The sequence below is a fragment of the Aphis gossypii genome, chromosome 1 (assembly GCF_020184175.1).
Source record: "Aphis gossypii isolate Hap1 chromosome 1, ASM2018417v2, whole genome shotgun sequence".
Lineage (NCBI taxonomy): Eukaryota > Metazoa > Arthropoda > Insecta > Hemiptera > Aphididae > Aphis > Aphis gossypii.
The window spans coordinates 48,265,629-48,291,979 of NC_065530.1; the positions used below are offsets into that span (position 1 = coordinate 48,265,629).

Below are 26,351 nucleotides of genomic sequence, written 5' to 3' on the forward strand. Positions count from 1 at the left end.
ACATATATATTATTTTTGTTATTAATATATTTTTTGACATAAATATTATTATATTTTACGACATTTCCTGAACCGATATGCGTGATATTATATTATAATATGCATCGACGGTTTTTTTAAATCAACTAAAGCGAACCCTGTGACAGCCTTGCTCATCGTATTATTATAAAATATATTCTAATACAGTATATGCGACGTTTTATCAGATTCAATTTTTCACGAAAATAATATCATCAAGACAGATAACATTATTGAATTAATGAAATAACATGAGGAACTCTCACAATCCATGTTAAAAACTTAAAATTAAAATTAAAGATTCGAGAATGTATTAGAAATCAGCATCATTATTATTGAATATGTTTGAATGTTTGATAATGTATCTATCAGAACTTTCAATTATTTAAAACTCAAATCGTATACTAGGTATACTGTAAAAGTATTGTATCTATCAAACCTCGAAAAATGTATGAACAGCTAAGCAACAAAATGCCATACGGTTTTTAACCTTTTAAATATGCGCAGTGTTATCCACACTTTTACGTCTTTTAAATACTGCTTCACTCTTTGTAGATGAAAAAATAGTATTATATATATTTTCAATAAAAATTAAATATCTATGTATTAATTTAGGATCTAGCTAGATCGAAAACTTATTTGGAATTCCTCCCACAACTAATAAATTTCAAAAAGTTTACCAAAGGCACAAAATATTGTATCCCTTCTGTAGCTTGCACACTAAATTATATTGAAAATCTTCACTACTCTACTTTATTACAGTTTATACGTCCTGTCACTCATACTTTATACTTAACCTAACACCTGGCAGGTCAAAGACTTACTAATAAAATAAAAGTGTTTTATATATTTTTATCTTAAGAATAATTTACCCTCTGGTTTATTAAAATCACGGTATCGCCAAAGACTTTCCAATTCTTGCTTTACAAAATGCAATTAAAATATTTTCAACAAAATTCGAGTGCAATAATCAATCAAAGTAAATGGAGCACACGTGTAAAATATTATCATTTATCTATACCTCCCAAACATTGTCGACTTAAACAGGTTAACTTGCCCAGATATCGGAATTAATCTATTAATTCTCTCATATGAATCATAAAAATTCTATTGTTCTTAAATTGTATTATTATTATTAATGCGTAAAAGTATCATCATATTTATTTATATAGGTAATAATATTGATATGTCCCATAAGTCCATATCTGAATTAGAATAGATAACAATTATTGTTACGAATAGTTATTTATGCTCATACATATTATTATGTTACAATATTTAATTAACGTTAAAATTTATTATTTAGGTAGCTACGAAATGAGTTGGTAAAATTTTAAAGTAAAAATAAAATAAGGAACGATAACGACGATAAAAAAAAAATCTTGAAAGGAACGCGCTGTCGTGCTATATCCCACCCTAAATGTTTTATACAGGAATAGCGTTCCATTTTAATACATATAATATTATACACTATGTATTATACAGAAATGTATTATATAAATCGTATATAGGTAGCTATTACACTTCCGAGTGACATCTCACCGATAGCACTCAAGGTGTTGAATGTGAGAGAAGTAGTTAACTAGGTAGTTCATTCTCGTCTGCACGAGTTACGTAGGCGATAATCATTGACGACTTATTTATGATTAGGTCTTACACTTTTACGTGTACCGTATTCCGTAATGCTATTCATCACGGCTGATCGTCAAGAACTAAATTTATATACATCATAATTGATTAGCACTGAAAATAAATTCACTAATATGCTGCACGTAGGTATTTTCGAATTAAAGTTTTTATTTTGAAAATGTTAATAAGTGTGTTGTGAATTCTGTAAATTATTATTGTGATTTTATAATATAATTTAATATCGTTTTTAAATCTGGTACCGACTACCGAAACAAGAAAACTATAATACTGTTTAGTATGCAACCATTGACTAAAATCAACGAGACAATTTAGTCACAGAAATTTTATAATAATAATTAATAATATTATTATTATTATTATTATCATTACATATTACGATTTACATACGATTATTATCATTATACACTGCAGTGGTATATAATAATATGTAAAAGTATATTAAAAAGGTGGTTTTTGAGACGTAATAATAGGTGTAGGTACATATATATCTACAAAAAAAAAAAATCAAATTCAATAACTATTATCGATTGTGAGTATATATTATGATTTATTTTTGTTTTCGTCTCCGTGATTATTCAATCGTGTTGGGTTGTTTTATTAATTTTTTTGTTCTTCAAACTTATCAACTATAATAAGGATCATTTGAAATTATTTGCAGTAGTACAATATATTAAGTTACTGTTATTTGGCTATCACTGCAATATGCTTAGCGTAATGTTTATAACGGTATTAATATTTTATATATTATTATATATTATTATGTACAGTACCTATAACTATTGCGTACCCATAAAATAACACGATATACTTACGAGTATATGCACGCCCCAAGGTTAGATAAATAAGACATTTTAATATTTTGTAATGTTATTGTTCGAAAAAAAATGTGACAAGAATGTCTACAATGCGCGCTACCCGTGTATTAAACCATATTGTATACTTATAGTATAATTCTTACATATACCTTATCACAGCCTACTCATCAAGGATTATCATTAGGTTTGGGTGCTTATTTTTTAAATTCTTTGTTTTTTTCGTAGGTTAGCTTTGATTCACAGTCAAATATATATGTATTATAATATGATCATTACGGTATTAAAAATCGATGTATAATGCTCTATTTACGCCTCTTCGCCGTAAAATAAATGACATTTTTACGGAATTTAACGGTGTCTGTCTAAAGTATTGATTTTTTTTTCTATCTCTCTCGTTCTCTCTCTCTTTCTCTCTCTCTCTCTCTCTTTCTCTTTCAAAAGTGTTGTTTATAATTTTTTTCCGGACCTCGAGAAGAAAGTGAATTCATGTATACAGAGTGATTCATCTAGTATGCTCAACCACGTATTTTCATTTAATAGGTAATAAATTTATTCAAACTCTGATTTTTGGAACTTTTAAATATACTTAAGGGCTTTACTTTCAAATATTTCATAGATTTTTTTTTATACCATTTCCAAAGTGCACTATGTCGATACCAACTTTTTTTTCAAATAAAAATCATTATTTTTCCTCTGTAATTTATTAATCAGATCAACTCTTTTAAAAATATTCTATATAAAGTAAAATTTGAACGAGTAATTTTTGAATTTATTAGTTTTGTGTACCTATTATGGATAAAATGGTTCACTATAAAGGTTTTGAAAGATTTGAAAGCTTAGGTAATTAATATCAATCCATCAACATTTTATAACATGTTAACATATCGGAGTAAAATAAATACTAGATTCAATAATACTACCTACCTCTATTTTATAATTTTGCAAAACTATTTTTGAAGATTATTATCCCTAATATCTTTATGCAATCCGCAAAATATTAATTACTTAGATACTACTCGTTCGAATTTTAATTTAGATATATTACAATTAAAAAAAAAAACATCTGATTAATAATTTATACTAAAAAAGTTGGTTTTCATTATAAAAGAAAAACGTTATATCGTCACAAGGTTGTCGAAAGTTGTCGATGAGTTTTTTTTAAATTTACTGAACTGCGATGTATACAATGTATACTGAGATTATGTTATGATATTATTTATTATAAGGAAATAGAAAATGCAAAACGAAAAGCAAAATCTGAGGAAATAAATTACCAAGTGAAGAAAAAATTTAATGAGTTCGCAAAAACGGCGAAAATATACGATTTTGTTGGAGGAGAAAAAAATGTAAAAAAAAGTTTTCAATAAGACGCAAACATTTCACTTTTAGGCTATGATAATATTTTAATGGAAACAGTATTTCCGTTACTTTAATTAAAGTTGTAACTACCTATTACTCTGCTGTTGTTTCGCCAACGCGTACCATTAAACAATAATGATAATAATATAACGAACGCGCGTCATCACAAATGGGAACGGGTACCTTAGCTACCTACAATAATACAATATTCTTCCAAAATAATTCTATTAAATTATAAAATATGTTATATCTGAACACTTGAGATTCCATTGGTCTTAAATTGCATAAATATTACATAATGGGACGTAACTAGTAACTACTATGCATATAACATACTAATAAATAATGTGGTATGTTTTTACTTTGTATCATAATCATTATATTTTTTATATACAGACCTATGTATATTGTATATATATATCGAATTATGTGATAATTTATTATAGAAATTTAAAGTATAAATGTAATTGTTCTCATTTAAAATATATTGCAACAGTCAAGTTTGCTAGTCTATATTCATTTAAATTCAATCTGAATCACCGATAACACTATTTACATATTCTTCTTAAACTTGACATAATATTTTATTATATTAGTGTTGATCAGTAAAAGATTATGATGTATGATTATTATTGTTGTTTAAAAAGTAATTTATTATAATAATATGCAAACGTCTAAATATTGGTTAGAGTCCTAAGTGCGTTTCAGCGAATCATATTTTATAAGTACAAACCGTAGTATATAAAATCATATCAGATCATCAGATGATGGTATACACTATACACCATAAAGGAACGTATATTAGAAGGAAAGTAAAATCATTTTATGTGTGTATTGCTCACGATATATCATTTCGCATTATTTTTATTACCATATTTTTGTTTATTTACTTTAAATTTGTGAATAGTATTGAATACCTACTTAATATGTTTATTCAGTGTTCAGTGTTCACGTTTAAAATTTGAAACTTTCACTTGACTCGAAATTTTTATGTCAATGTTATCAAAAATTGATTAAAAATTCCGTTTAAAATTGTTCCTAGCTTCTATATATGAAATTTTAGAAGGGAGTAAAAGGTCATCATATTTCAATATGTTCGTTATTTTCTTGAAGAATAAATAAAAATTAAATAAAACGACTAAGAAATTAGCTTAAATTAAAATTTGTATGCCTTGGTTAACAACATAATATTTTCTTCTAAGTAAAATACTAAATATGCCGTATAAAAATATATTTAATATTCTCTAAACATTAATACTCTGTGCTCCTACTATTGTTACGGAAAAATGCGTACATAGTAAGTGCATACAATTTTATAAAATATATATATTTTTTTTTATAGAAACCAGGTTTTATAGTATTATATAATAATATATTATGTTGTATGTGATCTTACTATTTTTCATTTTTTTTTTTATTCAAATAAAATTTCTGTATTTTCACTTCAAAGTCGACCAGGGAGTCCCTTCGAGTATAGTTTACAAGTTCAATATAATAAGCATGATAGATGTTGATGGCGCGTGAGTATACGAATCTTTAAGATGTAATTTTGTCAAAGTTTATAAAGTACTTGGGTTAACAAACTTGTCAAGCACTTCTAGAACTTCTTGTCTCTTGGAATCGGAGTTCCCGTCTGCAACAGGACGGAAGGGGCTGGCAAGTATATGACAAGACACAGCGACAATCGTTCCTTTTTTCTTTTTTATTAATCAAATTATAAAAATATTCATCTCCATCATCGTAGTTCATGCAGATTTGTTTGTTTGCTATAACTTTTTTACAAGGTTTTAATAATTTCTGTCCGATAAACATAATATTTTCATTTCACCCTTAGAACGATGTCACATGATCGATTTTCGTTGTCACAGATTTAATTATAAGTGTTAACCCACGAGTATTTTTTTTATTAAAACAACACAAGTCGGTAGTTGCGCTCCCGCTTCATATCAAATAAGAAACCACAATAATATTATAAATGACGTTAAATATACAGAGAAATGAAGCCGATATTATAAAGACAGCTTAAAATTAGTCGGCCTGCAAACCCTTCGAAGGAATTAGGGCTCTCAAGATTTTCAACAGCAGTTTACCCTCGCGTGGCCGTCTTTCCTATGGGGATTTAATACCCTCAAAACGTCATGTTTAATTTGAGTCTAAACCACCAAATTTGGAGTATTACGCTCGTCCCGTCGAAAAATATGTTTTGATGCATATTAAATATTATGTAAACAATTAAAAGGGAGTGCTTCGATTAAATTAATTGAACTTGGAAGACAAAAAATATAAACGACATTAACGTTTAAAAATCAAGTCGACTTAAGACATTCGATACGGCAGAACAAGAAGTTACATAATATTATATTACTTCAATTTATTGTGATCTCTTGTTTTTCAGTTTAAAACAATAATAAATAATTGGAAGAAAAGGTTTCGTTTCGAACGTCACTGCATTTTTAAATATTTTTCATTTCCCGTCATACATCTTCGCAAAAAACAGGCTGCAAACAGTTACTACTTGAAAAATAATATTATGTTTTTTATTGAAATTATAACGAAAAACATTATCGATCATATCGAAAACGAAATAATATAATATGTAGGTATATAGGTAACAACTGGCAATGTAATTCCTATTATATTATTATTATTTACGATAAGTACAGCGAGCGACTGCCCGTTACGGATTAAGCTCCAGACACAATTGATGTTTAATTAGTATCGGCAGTTTTTCAGGTTTTCGTTTGATTCTACCTCCACTCTCCTCCGTAAATTATTTTTATTTATCATAATTAGTAGTTGTGAATATTCGTGTTTAAGTTCGTGCTCGTTGTATGATATTTCCTCTACTGCACTTCCCCACACAGCAGGCCTATAAGTGTATCCGTTGTCACCGTACAACGTACACCCATCAAAATCGCGTGTATAGTATATACACACGATAATGATACACATTCGGAATATTAGGTGGCTTACACCGGTTTTTCATGTCTATTATATATATTTTTTAATTTTTTACTCTCTGTTACCCGGTCATAACTAGAAAATATTACATGATACAGTACCGTGTACAATTGTATGTGATTCTTGTTATTCAACAAAATTTTTATGCGACGTGGCAGCAGTATTTCAAATATTTCAATAAATAGTTACCATTCAAAATGATAAAGTAATATATTATTATATTGCCACAGTTGTATTATTATAGTGACCGTACGGAAAAAATTGCATACAAATTCCACCTCAACCCATCCTACCTTTACCGCTGTTTAATAAATGCATCTGTAAATCGGTCCTAGGATAACATAGCGACGTATGCACCTAGGTACCTACTTGCCTAGACTATACATTATTATTAATCGCAGAAGGTCACCGGGTTGTGCACCATTTATATACACGCCGTCATTAGAGGTTTAGACGGCGTTTATACATAGTGCATACGTATATATTTAAGTTAAAAATATCTATACTATTATATGTAACGTGTGTGTCAGTATGTGTAGTGCGGCAAGTTGATTAAAAATCGTAGGATTTCTCAAGTACATTAGATATAGATACCTAATAACGTTATAAAACATAATATTATATTATATACAGTTGTAGTTGCAGTAAGTAGGTGTGTACAAATCATGACACAACGATGATTATCGTTCGAGTTCGTTTGCGCATACGTACCTTCGTATAAAAATCGACGATAGCTTACGACGTTTGTTGCTGATACGAAAATATTATTATGGCATGTTTAATACATATTACATTATATCGTCAAAAAGTTGTGACGACAAACCAGTCCATGACTTTATTATTGCCATATCCATATCAATATATATATAATATTGTATGTTTATTCTACAATTTTAAATAGGTACATAATATTATAAATATATATACTATGTACTTGAATAATACGTATTTATTTTAATGTATAAAACCGTCAGACAACTGTTTTATTATGTGCACCTACATAATACTAATGATTATATCACTCGTATACTGCTTTCGACAGGGCCAATAATTCGATTAACAATAAAAAATCCATAAGTTCGAAACGGACTCACAATAGTGTGTCGGCACGTAAAACTAATGCCTATAATATATTATTATGAAGTACGATAACGAATTTTTGAACGGGAAGGTCTGTGCATGCTTTTTCTCCTTGCTGTGATTTCGTATATTATTATCATATAGTGTTAGAAAAATCGCTGCCATATCACTCGATTTAAAGATTAAAGATCCGTTTAATTAATATCTGTAAGAACATTATTCAGAAATGTGTCGCCGACCGTTATTTCATTCTCATTTACCTAATCTGGACCGTAATCGATTTAACGATGTAGATATGATATATATATATTATACTATATATGTTATTCCCAGTTAACATTAATTTCAATTTCAAGATTTTATTGATGAATGTGTTTTAACTTTTAATATTTTTTTTTATTGTTATAATTATGATCATTCAAATGTATTTAATAATTTGTAATCATAAATAACAAAACCACGAATATAAATATTTAATTAATAAATTACTTTTTAAAGCTCTGAAGAAATGTAATTATAACTTTTTAATTAAATTGATAAGCATAAAATAATCAATTAAATTGTGCAATATTAATATTGAAATTAACTAGTTTTATAAATAAAAATTGCACAAAAACTTTTAAGTAAGTAACAAAAACATTTGATAATTATTACTTACACCACAATTCATAATCAAAAATATTGTAAAAAAACTAAAAAGTAATATTAATTTAATTAAATATATAGTTTGCATATATCTATGAATGGTCAGATAAACAGACACTGTAAAATATTATGTAAGTACAATATATAATTTAATTATTGTAAAAACATTATAGTGTATAGAGATAAGTGTGTTGTTTATAATCTAAATAATTTCAAAAAGTAAAAACGTATAGATATACGTATTACATTTTTCCTTAACTTAATTAAACGTTGTGTTTTTTTTATCTAATTGAAAAATGAAATAAATTTATAATCCCAATAATCTTAACTCTAACTAGTTTAGGTTTTGTTTTTAATAGAAAAATGACTAGAAAACAACATAATATACTATACCTATTCTACGGGTTAAAAGTTATAATGATGAATATTTATCTTAATAGCATTAACGTCCTAATGATAACAATGTATTTTTCAATCAATGAAAGACTCAAAGAGTCAATTAATCAATAAAAATATTTAAAAAAACGTACAAAATAACAACTATAATATATATATATATATATATACATAATTTATTATTCATACTTATCAACTCACTTCTTGTTTTACAATATGTAATATTAATATTAATGTGTAGATGAGTACAGGAGTACAGCCATGTGCCATATTCATCATAGGAACATAAAAGTAATACCTACAACGTTAAAGTTTCAATATCCAGAAAGTATTTTAATAAATTCGGTAAGTTTTAACTTTTTATTTTTATTGAATTTCATTATTTTAAATCTACTAATAAATCCGTCAGGAACTTCAGAGGAGAAATGTGTTTTTATCATACTCCAATCGTTTGACGTGATATAAATTTTGAGTTAGTTTAGCCGAGTAACTCGAGATGATCTATCGTTCTTTTTTTCTCATTTTTTTTTTTTTTACATTCCTTAGCATTTTATCTGAAAATGTTCGATTAGACGTTGTTTCTTTCCATATTTAAAATTTTAGGTTTTAATTATTATTTTGTGACGCAATTCCACGGGGAACACTTATACGTATGGACACACAATCCACGAGTTTTCTGACATGTCTTCATTAGTTTTTGATGAATTGAAAACAAATCACATTCTGTGAATTTTGCGATTTCTGATTTTATTAAATTAGCACCTTCATAGTTTTATATATAGGTACCTAAAATAATTCGTCACGAGTATTATTATACTAGGTATATAATATGTTATGATTGGAGATACACGGCTATTGATAAAACGGATTGTCTAACAATGAACCCTTGCTTGAAAAAACACGTTGAAATACATATTTACGACCCTCTCTACTGCACTGTATGCGGCCGACGAGTCCAGAACAAGGTTGTCGTTTGCAGCCGATTTCACGGTGAATCGAACACGAGCGAACATGCCTAAATATAAAATATTATGTGTTTTAATATCGTCTATTTTTCCAATACTTATAATACAAGTGTATTTTATGGTGCTGACGTAGAACCATCCTCTACGCATATAGCTTTGCATTATATTAAAATATAACTGACAGTATACGTTTGTGTCATACTGCGTGCGTATTGTTACAAACCGGAAGGAACTTCATCTCGTTTGTCCAATTAGACCGTTTCCTGTATTCACGTTATTGCGAGTTCGGCTTCGAGTGCCAGACAGTGGCATTCAGCGGCTGTATTTAGAAGGACAAGGTGGACATTTTCTCCCTAGTCTTTAATATAAAAGCAGTCTGATAGGACAGTAGTCAACGATATATCGACTTAACTTACTTATACATGTTATAATATTCATATCAGAGCTTCGAAAGTTACAAAAAGATTTTTTTTATAAGGGTTAGACACTGTCCGTTTGTCATTATGTATAACGATATTAAGTTTAAATACTTATATATACTTATAAATACTTATAAGTACCTAATATATGTACACAGCTCTTTTGCCCTTGTACGACAACGACGACATTTGTCGTGGAGTAAACGAATATCCCTTCATTTTTCAGGCTTTTTTTTTTGAAATTCCGAATAAACGGTTCATTACCGTTGGCAGCATTACAATTGGCTGTATTTTTAAATTGTTAATGAAAAACATACAAAAAAATATAATGCACATTTTGGATATTTCCCTCCTTATATACAAAAAAAGCCCCTCGTGCGCCCGTTTATTCCCTACACTAGCTAATAATACAAATATTGCTTTGATATTTATTTTGTAAAGGCCAATATAATATATATTATAATGCACTGTACGCGCTGAGAAATCTATTTCAAACACGGCTAGTTCTATACCCAGAAAAATAAATCGTACCAGAATTGACTTTCACGTACTAACAATATATAATATACAACACATCGTAACAATATAATATAATATTATATATCATTACATGTTGTTGTTTTCCCGGTTGTGTAAAAGGCGGCAGTAATAAACAAAAACAAATAACTACCGTAATTAAAAACGTCGCGGTGTTTGGATTCAATATGAATCGTACTTCGATAAACTTTTTCCGACTTGATTGTTATATTATAGACGTTTAGTATGTATGGTTTAGATCGGCGAAGAAACGTTCATTAAAATGTCTTATACGAAACTATGACGCCGTTCGTAAGAGCACTAATAATTAATATGAGATGACAACTATGAATTTCAATAACAGTTATTTATTGTACTCCTATAACTTTGGTTATTATTTTCGATGTTTAAAAAAAGCGTGAAATGTGTTTTATTATATTTTCTGTAACACTCGTTAATTATACATCGAAATATTATTATCTAAGTTTTCCTCCATTTGTCCGCCATAAAAAGGAAAACCAACGAAACGCCTTCGGGTATTGGGAACATAATATCACATGCAGGAAATGCGAAGAAAATAAAAACGCATGCCCATCAATATTTTTTGTTCGGTTTTATTGCATCAACAGATCTTATATTATCATTCATTTTCTCGTGCTATTTTTCAAACGGTATTATATTATGTTCATCACACCTAAGACACATTCTGCAATGCAAATAATGCATTTTAAGTACCTATTATATACATATTATATTGTACATAATATACATTTCGTCATTAGGCTCATTATTACAAGCAACGTGCGTGTGGACGCGTGTGTGATACTGCACGGGTCACGGTCATCGTATAGTTTTCGTTGGTTTTTATTTTATATTTCTAAATTATGTGCGAGACGACTCGTGCACTTTCGACCGGACCGCAAATCGATACACCCCCTCCCCGACACGCGGAAAGTTGGACGGGGCTCAGTTTTTTTTTCGTTTATTATTATTTATTTTTCGTTGCCATTGTGTTCCACCAACGCCAAAAGGATAACATAAAAACCCCCAGAAAAAAGTAATATTGCATTAATTATATGTAGTACACATCGTCGAGTAACGACAACAATATAACACATGTATACACACTGTCTCGGCGACGTCAGCGGCTCGGTGCAATACCCTCACACAGACGCGAGCCACCGTCGTCTACACCTGCACTCCACCCGTGGAACGGGGTAAACGGTGGCGGTTGTCGGCCGTGAAGCGTCGGGTGTGGGCGTGGATAGGGGGACCCTGGGGTTGCGTGGCGGGGAGGGTGGTCATGGATAGGTGGCGGGTCGGTGGCGCACGCCGCGGCGTATACGTATTTAAACGGATTTCCAAAGAAATCGGAAAACCCGCCGACGACCACCGCGGTAGCAACGGCAGCGGTGCAGTTACCCCTTCGGATACCGTTGTGCGGTGTGTGACCGGCGGGGGGGGAGTGATTCGTCGGGGAGGTCCGAGGAGAAAGTGCGGAGAAGGATTAGGGGTGCGCGCGCGCAGGTACTGCACCTACGCGTGTGTATGATATATATTATATGTATATGTACACACACACACATATATATATATATATATATATTCGGTACATCGCGTGACGCCGATCCCGCCGGCCGACCGCCACCGCCGCTACCCGACGACGACGGCGATTACTTATGATATTATACTTACGGTACTTTCGATATTATTATTGTTTACATCTACACCTATGCGTTATATAATACACTGTAACTCTATCGCATTTTAGGTAATGACAACACTTTACTTACCCAGGGTCGTTGGGCACCTCCGCGGCCACGGTCACTGTGTCCTGTGCGCTCTGCGATTCCATCGTACAGATGATATTATAATGCGATAACAACAATAATAACTCACGCGAGCGTGTGTGTTAACTTTTGGCGAAGACCGAACGAAAGGGTGAAGCGCGATAAGTGTGTCGTGGGCGAGTGTGTGTCGAGTCCGACGTGTGCAATGTATATATATGCTAACTAGCCGGTTGATATTATTTTATGTTGCTGCGATGCTGCTGATGCTGCTGCTGCTGCTGCTTGCACGGTTCACGTGGATTCCGGACCGGACAGCGACGAAAGCAAATGGCACGAGTAGGTACAAGACCAGCGGATAGCGAACGGATTGATTTCGAAAAATTGAATTGACTTTCGTCGCGTAAAACTCGACGACTTGACCGGCGCAAAAGAGAATCCTGTGACACCCGCGTATATAATATGCACACTGCACACACAGAGACGGAAATATAGAGAGACCGAGATAATACAAGCACGCGTACACACGATTATATATAAATATATAATATGTGTGTATTATATAACACGAAATTGAATACGAATTTGTTGTTGTTCACGTGGTGTCCGTTGCGGTGGTGGTTAACCCGGCAGCGGTGGTGCAGTCAGCGATTCACACGACCGGTGTCGTAATGATGTACACTCGATTTTTTTTACAAGACACGTCAATTCTTTTTTGATAAAACGGCGGTTATTAAAGGCGATATACAAAACTATATATACACATATATATTATTATACGTGATTTTGGGTGGTTGTTATTGTTGCTGTATATATACTATATATATATATATATATATATAATAATAATAATAATAATATATATGTATATATATACACACACGGATATATAATATAATATATTATATATAATATATATATATATTTTGTTCCTGCAAACTACGACTAACCACTACTGGTGGGAGGTGTGCTTTTTTGGCGCACACGGTATACTCCCGAGCGTTCGCGCTAAACGGATATGTTCGACTGAACGATGCGGCGAGTGACTGGGACCGTCGCCGTCGCCGCCGCCGGTTGCCGCGCGCTATGACCGCGGGGCGATGAGGAACGGTGGCGGCGGCAGAGGGGACCCACCACCGCCGCCGCCGCCGAGTGTCGGTGTGGGGAACGCGCCCGCGTCAGTGTGTGTATTTCGACGGCGTGTGCGTGCACGGCCGCGTCTGTGTGCGTGTCGTCGTGTGGTGCGCGCGCGCGCTTGACGGCGGCGGATGCGTTCGCACAGGAAACGCTCACGGGCGGCGAGCGCGTGCGCCCGACCCGCCGCAGTCGCCGCCGTCGCCCGTCCCGCCGCCGCCTTAATGAGTATGCAACCAAAACGGCACACGAGTCGATATTATATAATATTATAATATTATAATAATGATATAGCACATGCAACCCTATCTGTCCGCTGCGTTTGTCGGTACCTGCGCCGCCACCGTGAGGCCACCCCCTCCCTAAAAGAGCAACTTTTCGCGATGACCAACATGCGTCTTCAAAAGAAGAGCAAAAATTTTAAATACAAAAATAATCACTGACAAAAAAAAAAGTCTAACTCATTAACGTATCGTGATCACTTAAAAATTCAAATTAGGCATGATTTACATAATATTATGAATCTTTCGATTTAAAAATAATCGACTATATGAAGCGCTGCTTCAAAAAAATTTAGGTTAGGGTGTTTTTTGCCTATAAAAACCGCCTTGAATCCATTTGTAGAACGAGCAAACTTTACCACATAATAATATACTTTGATGTTCTTTGCGCTGTTGTACCTTTGAAGATAAAATTCGACGAAATGATGTCAATGATGCAATACATTATTCCAAAAACAGCCGATGAAAAAAAAACTGAAAACATCGTGTCATTTCGTAATAGTTAAAAAAAATGGTGTAATTATTATTTTAAACTTTATATAATTTTTGTATCTATTACTTATATTACATATTATAGCGTAAAACGAACGCAGGTCGATATAGTTAATAGTTGTGTATAAATATATATATATATTGTATAATATTGTGACGATGGATAAACCAACTTGTCAGCAAATAATTCAATTATTGGAAAAATATTATACGTTATTAAAGACATTTATGAGAAGTAATCTAATCGCAGCGGATGAAACTTTGACGAAAAGTAATTGATCTTTAACCACGAGTTTTAATGTGATATTATAAAGCAATTACTTTGATATGTAATTTAGATGATTATAATATACTAAGTATAGTAAGTACCTATATAACATTGTTTTTTAGACAAATTTAATATCTACGTTCTACATAATATTATTATTTATTTCCAGTTGTTTTATTATTTCACTGTTAATTTGTGTACGGTGTCAATCATTTTCAATAATAATTATAAAAAATATGTTTGAAAAATTATTTGCAAATAATAATTTTGGTATCACAAAAATTGTTATAGTTCATAGTAATTTCACATTTCACTAAAAAAACTACTAATATAGTAATATATTATTGTGATGTTATTAATTAATTTCCAATCAGTTAATTTTACAATTTGCAGACAACATTCAAAAAAATCCAACACACATCGGTTAAACTAGTATGTATATATTGTATAAAACATAATATGCTATAATGATATTTATTTATTATAATTTACAACAATTTAAATGAAAAATTATTCTACATAATATACTATGAAAACAGTTTTTGCTTTATTATTATAATACTCTAAATGTGACAAATATTTATCACACTAAATAACATCGTTGAAAATAATCATTTAAATCGTTATCATTGAACGTTTCCATTCCGAGACCTATTTGAAATTTATTCGTCACACACTGATTTCAAATAAATTTTTATGGTTTTTAATTTTCATTACTTTAGATGTGCTAATAGGTAATTTTCCCTCTCCTGTCTTAATTAATTTTTTTTTGTATTTTAATATATTTGCTTATTCTATACTATATACCTATTTAAATATTATTATGTTGAAATTCAAAATTATTATCATGATTTTAAAAATACTGTTTTAAATGAAATTATCAGTAACATTTGCAGTGTATATCCAATAGGTAGGTAACCGATCCCTCACGATATTTTTATACATCGTCTGTCCTAGCCAGATCTTATAATTTTGATAAACTATACCCACACACAAACTTTTGTCGAGAAATCATTAATTTTAACTTTTTGTACGTCTCTGCGGGTCTTAATTTATTAGTTTAAAGTTCAAACTAATACTCATTAATCTAGTAATATATTATAACTTATAAGTAAGTATATAATATATTTAATATAAATATTAAAAGTTATATATATATTATATATATACATAACGTATTTAATAGGTATGTATTGTGTATTATTTGTTTACATAATTTGAGCATTATGAATTAAACAAAAACCTAAAAACGTATTACCATTCACCACGCGTGTCTGCATTTTATAATGAAAGACTTTTTTTTTGCAAACTTCAAATATCTTTTCCTTTTTCCTATCGCGGAAATGATAGATTTGTTCGCTATTTCTGTCGTATAAGCTTAATTGTATATGTCTATACATAATATATTGTATTATGTTTTTCATTTTCGCTCAAAAGAATAATTTATTTTATATATATATTGTACATTTTGTTTGTCCGTGATGCGAGTATAATATACGTCTATTCAAAATGTTGATGTATAATTCAAATAAATAATAATCTCGAGCTGTGTTAAACTTTGCCGGGTGAAGAATTGCTATCCGTGTATAATGGTGATTCGGCAATCAGTACAAAGGGTTTTCGTTCATATATACCAAACATTTATCAGAGATTCCGAAATTTCCTACAAGACGTCTTGACAGAAGTCTCGGGTTATGACGGGATTTATGAGGGTTAAGTGCACTTTTATAGAGCTTCGACATTCCCCTTGCCCTTTACCAAACGCACCCCAAAAATACTTTATATTCGTACTAACAATCAAAATAAACTTGTAAACTAGTTCGATCCATCCCGTTAAAAAAAAAGAAAAAATAATGCAAACAGTACACTTATATCAAATAGCAGCAGCAATCGTAAACGATGGTGGGATAGAATATATATATGATATAGGTATATAACTCATATTATACATATTATGTAAACTCATATAGTTAAACTTAGAGGTCATAAAATTTTCTATTACAATATACCTGATATTATACTTATATATAGGGTGATTCACTAAATCCATACTCACTCTCTTTTTATTCTTCAATAATACAATTATTCAAAATCTGATTAATGAAATTTGTAAGTTAATATACCTAAAGATCATATTTTCAAGTTTTTGTGATTTTTTGTTTTACTTATTCAGTGAAGATACAAAGTTCAAACTTCTGTTTTTAAGGAAGGCCTATTTTTTCTTCTGTAAATTATATAGCAGATAATTTTTCTGAAAATTGTTGTGTACTAAAACCAAAATTTAAAAGAATAATTTTTGAGTAATTCAGCACTTTATGTTCATGTACAAAAAAGGTCCTATAAATTATAATTATGGGTTTAGGAATAATATCAATTTAAAATTTTTAGTAATGAATATTAATCCTTCAACATTTATAATTTTTAAAAATAGTCCAAGATGTACCTATAATAAATACTAGATTCAATAGTATATCTAATTTATAATTTTGTAAAACTATTTTACCGGAATGCAAACCTTATATATTTATTTTAATATCTGATAAACTACTCAATTGTAATTTGAATTAGGTACATCCAAATTTTTAGAAAAAATACTTAAATCTTTAAGCATATTATTTGAAAATTCTAAAAATCAGAATATGAATAAATTACCTATTAAATGAGGGAGAGCTGCAGGCTTGGTGGATTACCCTACATATTACAATATATATTGTGAAATTGTAAAACCCGTCATAAATGAGCTTTATTATTTATTAGTAATAAGACTCATAGAACCCAATGGAATTAAAAAAAAAATACTATCAAACCGTCGAGAGTATTATTTAATTTAAATTATAGTATTATTAATACTACGTAGAAATATTTTCCTTCAAAATTAATACCGTCGCTATTACAGCATTTGTATTTTATTATTGTAAACAATAATAGGCACATTGCACGCCTTTTTAATTTCCGGATCTTGTAACATTTATATGGTTATACGAGTACGCTGAACATTATAAAATTTTGTTGAAGGATAGGTGGGCAAAATAGGTACGTTTTCCTCACTCCGAGAATATTTTTATATTTTTTGTATACCAGTATTTATAACATAAAACTTTCAACTAATATGCTGCATTATGTATACTTATATATTATTACTATTAATAATAATATATTGATTGTATTGCCTTAAAAATAAATATATTAGAAATAATTAACTTAAACAAAAAAAGTTTTTCCGGTTAAAGAATTTCGTACCGTTTCCGCGGTGAAATTATGTTTTATATTACATTTTATCACCGAACAAAAAAATGACTAGAATACTACATTTATGGTAATTGGTAGGAAAATGTTAAAGTATTATATAATTTAATGTCTAAATATATTAAATATACAATACAGTTTTTCAAACTATTCGCGACACACGATAGATGAATATAAAAGTTTATTCGTTGAACTTTAATCAATGCGCATGTTGCGTATTATTTCTATACATATGTACTCGTTTATAATACACGCGCATGAATGAATATAATACAACGAAGGAAACTATTTTTATTATTATTATTGTAACGAGAGAAACCACTCAATAATCGTATCGTCTATAACCATGAAATGAAAAAACTAAAAACACTGAACAAAAATAAAAAGTATTTGCAACTTTATCCCACGCGTCTACACTCTACGTGTATATTCGACTGCAGTATGAATTCATAAGGGTATCAATATTTTAGCATGCAATTTGATGTTAACCTGAGATGCATTGAATTTTGAAATTGAATTTACATCCCAAAGAGGAAAGAACAAATAATGCGAAAGTTTGTACATAAATGTTGTAAACAAATTTGTTCGGAATTACATTTATGGCGAAAACATAAATTGACCTGTCGATAGAACCAGATTCAAAAGTTTCGCTATGGGGTTATAGTTATTTATTTCTCTTGTAAACATATTTTTGAGACCACGCATAAAGTCCTTAGAGAATTTAATTTATTTTTTCGTTAGTTTCAGTGTTCAATTACAAAATATATGCGTGTATTTTTTATTTTATTTTTATCAAATACGTAGGTAAATTAATGTTTCCAGTTTATCATTTAGGTAAATACTATATTACTATACATTTTAACATCCTGTACTGCGTCTTATATAAAAAGGTGTAGCCTAGCAAGTACCTAATTGCTAAAAAATATGAAAATACCGATTATAATGTGACTTATTATATACTTAGAAAGTTAGAACCAATAATAGGTTAAGCTGCATATGAAATGTTTTTATATTTAGCTGTAAATAATTTGTTGCTTTTTTATATTCGGGATATAAAATGCTTCAAGTAACAATGAACGAAATGTTCGAATAGTTTTTGTTTTTGTGTAGAATAAAATATAATAATTGACTCCGTGTTGCATATAAACATATCTGTGGTGAATGTAAGCTTTAAATATCCTTGTTCATATTATTTCTCCGCTAACAAGACTGTTTTCTTTTACGGTTAACCGCAGTACTTTATACAATATTACGATCAAGAATCGGTGTGATGTTGTAAATTGTAATTTGAAATAATATCTGTTACAATTTATACAGGATGATTTTTTTATCGTAATACTCTCCCGATACTCCTTAATGCAACAAATATCACTAACCTATAACCTAAGAGTTAGACTTATCTTAGTTTAACACATAGATAGTGTTATATAGTGTTTTAAAAATTAAAATCTATTTGAGCAAAATAACCGACTTTTATTATCAAGTATTTAAATTTATTATTATTGATATAGAATAATTGTACTTAGTATTTTCATGTTGTTTTATTAAATCTCCCATGAGTTTTTTACAACATTAAGTTTAGGTTGGGTTGGATAAGGATTAGAATAGAGTATTAGATCAACATTTTCCCGGTAAAAGAGTCATTCCGTATAGATTGCGTTAAGTATATTAATCCACGGTATTGGTAGGGCGGGTAGGTGTACACTGTACATATTATAATAGGAAAGATAGTACAAATAATAATGTACAATATATAAACGTTTCTGATCGTATGTGTAATATATTAAAATATTAATATAGGAAGTATATTTTAAACACAACCGTCTTAAAATAATAATATTAATTGTTACAATCAATTAAATTGTTGGCTATAATAATTATAAAAATAATGATAAATAATAATTATAGCTGGTTATTGATACATTTATTTTTGACTTATTAATATGATTTTATTTTTATTAGTCTTCGTGAAATCGAAAAATACTTTTTTATTCGTTTAAAAAGTAGTTGTTGTCTGAACGGTATATTTTAATACATTTTAGGTATCATAATTTGTACGGCAACGTCGTCGTATTCACATTAGTTAAATCACAAATTGCAGAATATGCTATAAATCGATCAGTTTTGATTAATTGTCACAAAATAGTTCATATAAAATAGTTAACGGGAGTATAGGTACGCTTATCCATCCGCAATAGTATAATAATCGGCTATAAATCAAAAGCCGTTTTTCGAATAACGAAGTAGAATATAAATGCATTATACACTAAGTACAAAACGGTAATATTAATGATTGCACAATATATAGTTTTGTAAAAATCCCGTCAAACGAGTGACCAACAAGAATCATTTAATTAATTTAGTATCTTGTCACATAAATAATATATATCATAATATCATTATAGCCACGTCCAATTAGTCTGTATAAATTGTATAATTTGTGTAATGAGTTGTGAGTGTAAATTTAGGCAAATTTTCAATATTTAACGAAAAGAAGAAATATAAGTCGTAGGCTTTCACAAACATCGCTTGAGCAGTACAGAAGGAAATATGGGTTATTATCGTAAGTATAAAATTAATACGTGAACTAATATTATTCATATTCTATAAATGTTCTCGATGAAAATCATACGGATGAAATCGTCGAGTCATATGGCGAAAAACATCAAACAGTTTTATTTTAAACCACACACGCACACACGTTTAAGAGGAAAACTGTATTGCAAAGCCGCAAAAGTCTCTAGTTTATTTACGCATAATATTATAATAATATTATTATGTATGGTTTATGCGGCCCGCAATTATACTGCAACTGCAGTATATTGCGATAATTTTATACGTTGGTGCACTAAATAATGACGTTCGATCAGACATTCAGACGCTGCGGTATAATGTTACTGGAATAAAACAAATAAATGCATCTCGTTTGACAGACATTGCGTGAACATCATCATACGATCGTGTAGTATAAATTAGCCGATTTGAGTGATCTCTGTACAGTGTACACTCATTGCTGTGCAGTATCTACAACATAATCATCGGATGCTATATGTACGCGAGTAGTTACATTACGACGCGTTAATGAACGATGTAAACACATAGGTATACGGCGTGATTATCAAATTAAATAATATTATTATCGCACGTCGATAACGGTTTTAACTTTTAACGACTATTATATTATTCTTTTGAAAATCGTTAAAATATTTTTATCATATTATGTAAATTATATGATGAGTTTTTGTTAAATTTTTTTTTCTACTATCTTGAAGTTAATTTATTATTTCAGACCATCATTGCTGTAGTGCGCTGTCAAGACAGAGGTTCCTAGAATCGTTAAATAAATTCAATAATAATAAAATGTTTATTATTTTGAGATGCTGCAGATAATTGATCGATTTTATTATTATAAGCTATTCTATCGCCGTTTCTCGTTGTTAATAGTCTTTGAATAATATCGCACATATTTCAAAAATTGAGTGTATGGTATTTTATGAGAGTAATAGGTACGAATTTTTTTTTTTTACTATACAGATACAAATAATCTTAAGATCGATAGTTTTTTTAATATTTCTATCATAACAACTGCAGCAGCGTCACCTCAAGGAAAGTTGTTATAGTATCTTTAATATTTTGTATTCTTATTATTTTTGTTTACAGCGATTATTGTATATTTTATTCAGTTTCTACCTTAAACACAATCCGTAACTAATAAAACCAAAAAATTATTTATGAGTATAAACAATAGATACAGATTATAGATGATTTAACATTTTAACTTATCTTAATAATAATATCAACTGTACAATATTTATATAATAGCATATATATATTTATAGGTCACAAATGCATAGTCGTGTATGAGATATATGAGATTTTCGTTTTGGAATCGCCCTCGTATGTATCAAAATAATATTTTACTTTCAGATAAATTAAAAATACTCTTATATAAATTTCTTTAAAAGCAAATATAATATAGTCGTATGACATCTAACTCTAGGGATCAGTCAAACCTTCAAAATTTAACTGAACTATGGCACATTCCTGTTGAAATGTTTCAGCCAAATAACAAAAGCACTTTCCTTTCCATGTTTATAATAATACGCTTCATAGTCCATAGTAACCTCTGTGTTTCAACAGTTCAAAATGTCACCAAAACCTTCTATAAATGCCTGTGTTCCACTCCAACCTTCATAAAATTCCAGACGAACTCAGAAAATGTTCATAACACCGAATGTGTGTTATAAAGTTTTATCAATGGACGGCTTTTTCACTCGAAACTCATAACTAAATAATATAATTAAAATTTTGCAACTAATGTAAAATTGAAGATTTATTTATTTTTTTTATTACCATTTATTTTTATTTTTTATAATTTATTTTTTCTACAGTATGAAAAATTTAAAAAAACAGTCTGCTTGTTACAGTAATTGACGGACATATTCTACAAGTTACTTAATTATGAATTGTTAAATAATACAACTTCAATGATTGCTTAATGCTAACTGCTGTAGTATGTATTATTTATTATTATAAATTTTTTTGCTGATATAAAGCATTGTTTTTGAAAAATAATAAATATTTATGCAACACAATATAATGTATATAGACACGGCAATAATATAAAAAGTAATTGCATTATCATTTTAAAGATTTTCATTTAAGTATTTGATTCATATAATTTTATGCTAAAAACAAGTACAAATAACTGGGTTTTTTAACATTCAAAATCTATAATTGAATACGAATCGTCATAGTAATTACTTTAGATTTTGGGTGGATTTATAAATGTATTAGTTTTACAGTGATGTTCAATGTTTTTTTTTTTTTAATATTTTATGCATGAAGACACTTATTATATCATAAAAGACAAAAAATAAATACTTTGGTCTTCAATTTTTATTTTTTTTGGGTGATTTATGGCAACAAATTCGAATTTAATTTAATTTATGTAGATTGTATGTACTTTGAAATTATAAAAAGATCAAAAGTAATAAAATTTCTAATACCAAATTTACAAAATAATCAGAAAAAAAAACAAAAAACGGGAATATTTACGCGACACCAGATTTCCACGAAATAATTTTGTTTATATTTGTAGTAATCTAAAAGTTAATATTTATAGAAACTTGACATTTTCAGCAAATATTTACGATTATATTAGTGTTTTCTAGACATTATGAAATCATAAAAATATTTTTCTATTATTACTACTATTTTCTATAATGGTTTATTCATTTTTGTCGATGTCAATTTAGTTCTTTAATTTCCATCATAATTGTATGGAGAAAATTATTTAATGAGTGTGTTGAAAATTAATCTTATTTTACTATGTTACAGTTAGAACCGAAAATAAGATACGAAAATATTAAATTAATTTTTGAAAATATTAACAAAATTAGTAACAAATCAATCACATTATCAAGCTTCATACCAAGACCGCTAAACCAATCAAGTCTTAATAATAAACTAACAATCCACTTATAAACCATGTCCAATTACTTCAATTTTTAAGCTGTCTTGTGGGAACCTGCAGCGGTACGTTACAGGTTATAAAAAAATAGCAATTCAAACATGCGACCTACCGAAGCTTAATCCACTGTTTCAACTATATTAGGTATACTAAATTATACGCACGTATTCATAGATAACCAGTTACCAATCTGGGCTTAGATTTAATGATTTCTATTAAATCTTAATGGTTATCGATATCGATTGCCGTTCAGTTAACGACAGTAAGTTTGCTGGTGACAACACTGAAAACGCGCTGTATGGTCCAATAGGTATATTCTGTGATATCTGTCACATTGGACTGAATTCGATGCTTCACTGTTTAAGTCAACCCATTCAACCTATTCGTTCACGTCTTCAAACCGACGAAAACATCATATTATGTTTATTCAATAATGTAAGGTAAGTTTCGTCAATATTACCATCTTAGTTAACCAAATACATATATTGATCTTTAAAGAATATTTCGAAATTGTGTAAAATATTTTTTATAATTTAGTTATATCTATCTTCGCTTGTGTATAATATACGGATTTTATTTTTTTTTGCCTATTACTATTATGAATTATGATATTATGCCTATTATGCCTATAATATATTCGTGAAGATATTTTAAATAATTAAATTGTATAGATTTGTTAATTAAAATAATTGACACAAACACTTTGATAACATTAGCTTTCCAGAATCGTATTTCGAATGTGATAATAATTACGAACATTTAATATTGTTATATTATTTATTATAATAACTGTAGGTACAAGAACAATAATATTAAATTTTTAGTATACCATAATATTGGATATACCTATTATTATTATTATTATTATTATATATATATAGGATTAAACGATCTATACAATTGTTATATAATAAGCTTAAATGATTTAAATGATAATATAATTAGATTTAACATGAAGACTTGAAGGAAAAAGCAGCTTACTGACAATATTTTTGAATTATGGTTATAGGGTTATAGATTATGGAAATAAATATCATGACACTATTTTCTTTTCAAAATTTTGAGTGAGTCACCAGGAAATGGTTTATTTAGATTTTTGGCTTGGATGATCGACAAATGAATATTGGTAATATGTGAAAAGATTTATTATTTAACCATGTAATTTTATGACTTAATTATGATAAGTTAAAGTAAATATAATATTTCCACAGTTATCATAGCCATTACATCGACTGAAAATAGGCTATTAATTATTATTTTACGAAAAACTTAGGAATAAAACAATAAAACTTCACTAAGTTACTTAATGTCGTCAAAGTAGCATGTTTTTAACTATAGACATTAATTTAATTCGTTGTTTATCGATGTACTGCAACAGACATTTAGTATGAATTACGTTTACCATATAATAATATTCAAAATGCAAGCCTAAAGTTCAAATATTATACTCTTCCAAGGTTAAAAGAACAATATTATTATCATGAGATAACAAATGTTCTGATTGTGTCTGGGGAGATAAAAAATAAATTAAACAATCGCATACTTTATAATCCACTATGATATTATTAATAAAACGAAAGGGTGGTTATTCGATATACACTGCGTGGGACGGACGATACCAAAATCCTGTTAGTTCTGCGCTCCACTAAACTAAATTAATAAACAAAGTATAGACATGCCTACCTATAAAATGGGAAACAAGCACAACGAGGGAAATTTAATCGGATTATCGGCTGGCAATAAATTATAAACGGTGATTTCAAAAATTAAAATATATAATATACACAAACGCATTTTTCGCGCATTCGTTTTTATTTAGGAAGTGGTTCTACATATGCAGTTTTATAATTAACAACAAATTACATTACAGTAATAATTATATTTATGTTTTTCATAATTGTTTCCAATTGGTCCCTATACGGTTCAAAATCCCTTGCAGCTCTTTATAAATATGTTTCATTTTATCAAACGATCGCGTATAGGTATTTTGTTATTTTTTGAATTTAACTTCATGTCTCCGCTTGGGTTAAATATTAATTATTATAGCGAGAATAACATACATGATATCATAATATTTAAGTACTTGATGAACTATATTATTTACAATCTGCTATACTTATACAGGCATATATTTATAGATAAGAATTGTTCTATAATATAAAATTGTGAACTGTGAAAATTTTCAAAATGAAGCCATCTCCTGTTATCCATATTGGATTTTTTGTCCATAAATAAAAAGTGTGCACTATACAATCTTGGAAAACTACCACTAAGAAAATTACAACACGTTAGTATCTACGTAGCATATCGACAAAAAGAATAAATTTGAAAATTGGTATTGATAATACTCATTTTAACTGTAAGTTATTATAATACCTTTAATTATAATTTATAATACAATTTAAATCATTAATTCAATACAATTTAATATTTTTAAGTTTTTTATTTTTGAACAAAAATAATTATGTTGATAGATTTAACACTATATGTCATAATGTTAAGATCTCATAGATTCTGATTTCACATATAAGTATATTACATTATTATGCAATGTAAAAATGATTCCTTTTTCAATTATCTAGACATATAATATTGATAAACTACAAATATTTTATTATATTTTAATAACCCATTAACAATACGAAAAGTTTTCTATACAATTACCTGCTGTGAAAATATTACTTTTCGTTGCCACTGAAAGCTGCAGCTGCGTTTTACCGTCTTAAAAGATTAAAAACTTATTTAAGAATTTCACCATCCCGAGCTCTTTAAATATTAATAACCATAATTCATATTTTAGAATCAAAAACTGACTAGAGAATTGACGTTTTGTATAAACATTGAAC

The 26,351-nt window shown here is 29.1% G+C and overlaps 1 protein-coding gene across 8 annotated transcripts in view; it reads right to left on the minus strand.

Annotated features, from left to right (window-relative positions):
* LOC114131383 (RNA-binding protein Musashi homolog Rbp6) overlaps positions 1-13,656 on the minus strand; it is a 368,433-nt gene extending 354,777 nt beyond the window's left edge. For 3 of the 8 annotated variants that reach the window (XM_050198728.1, XM_050198726.1, XM_050198727.1), the window contains exon 1: positions 12,618-13,656. In XM_050198728.1, the coding sequence (XP_050054685.1) occupies positions 12,618-12,679 (62 nt within the window). In that variant the 5' untranslated portion in view covers positions 12,680-13,656. The remainder of the gene's footprint in view (positions 1-12,617) is intronic. The other 5 variants (XM_050198729.1, XM_050198731.1, XM_050198730.1 and 2 more) reach the window with 2 other exon arrangements.
* Between the last annotated feature and the right edge of the window lie 12,695 nt (positions 13,657-26,351).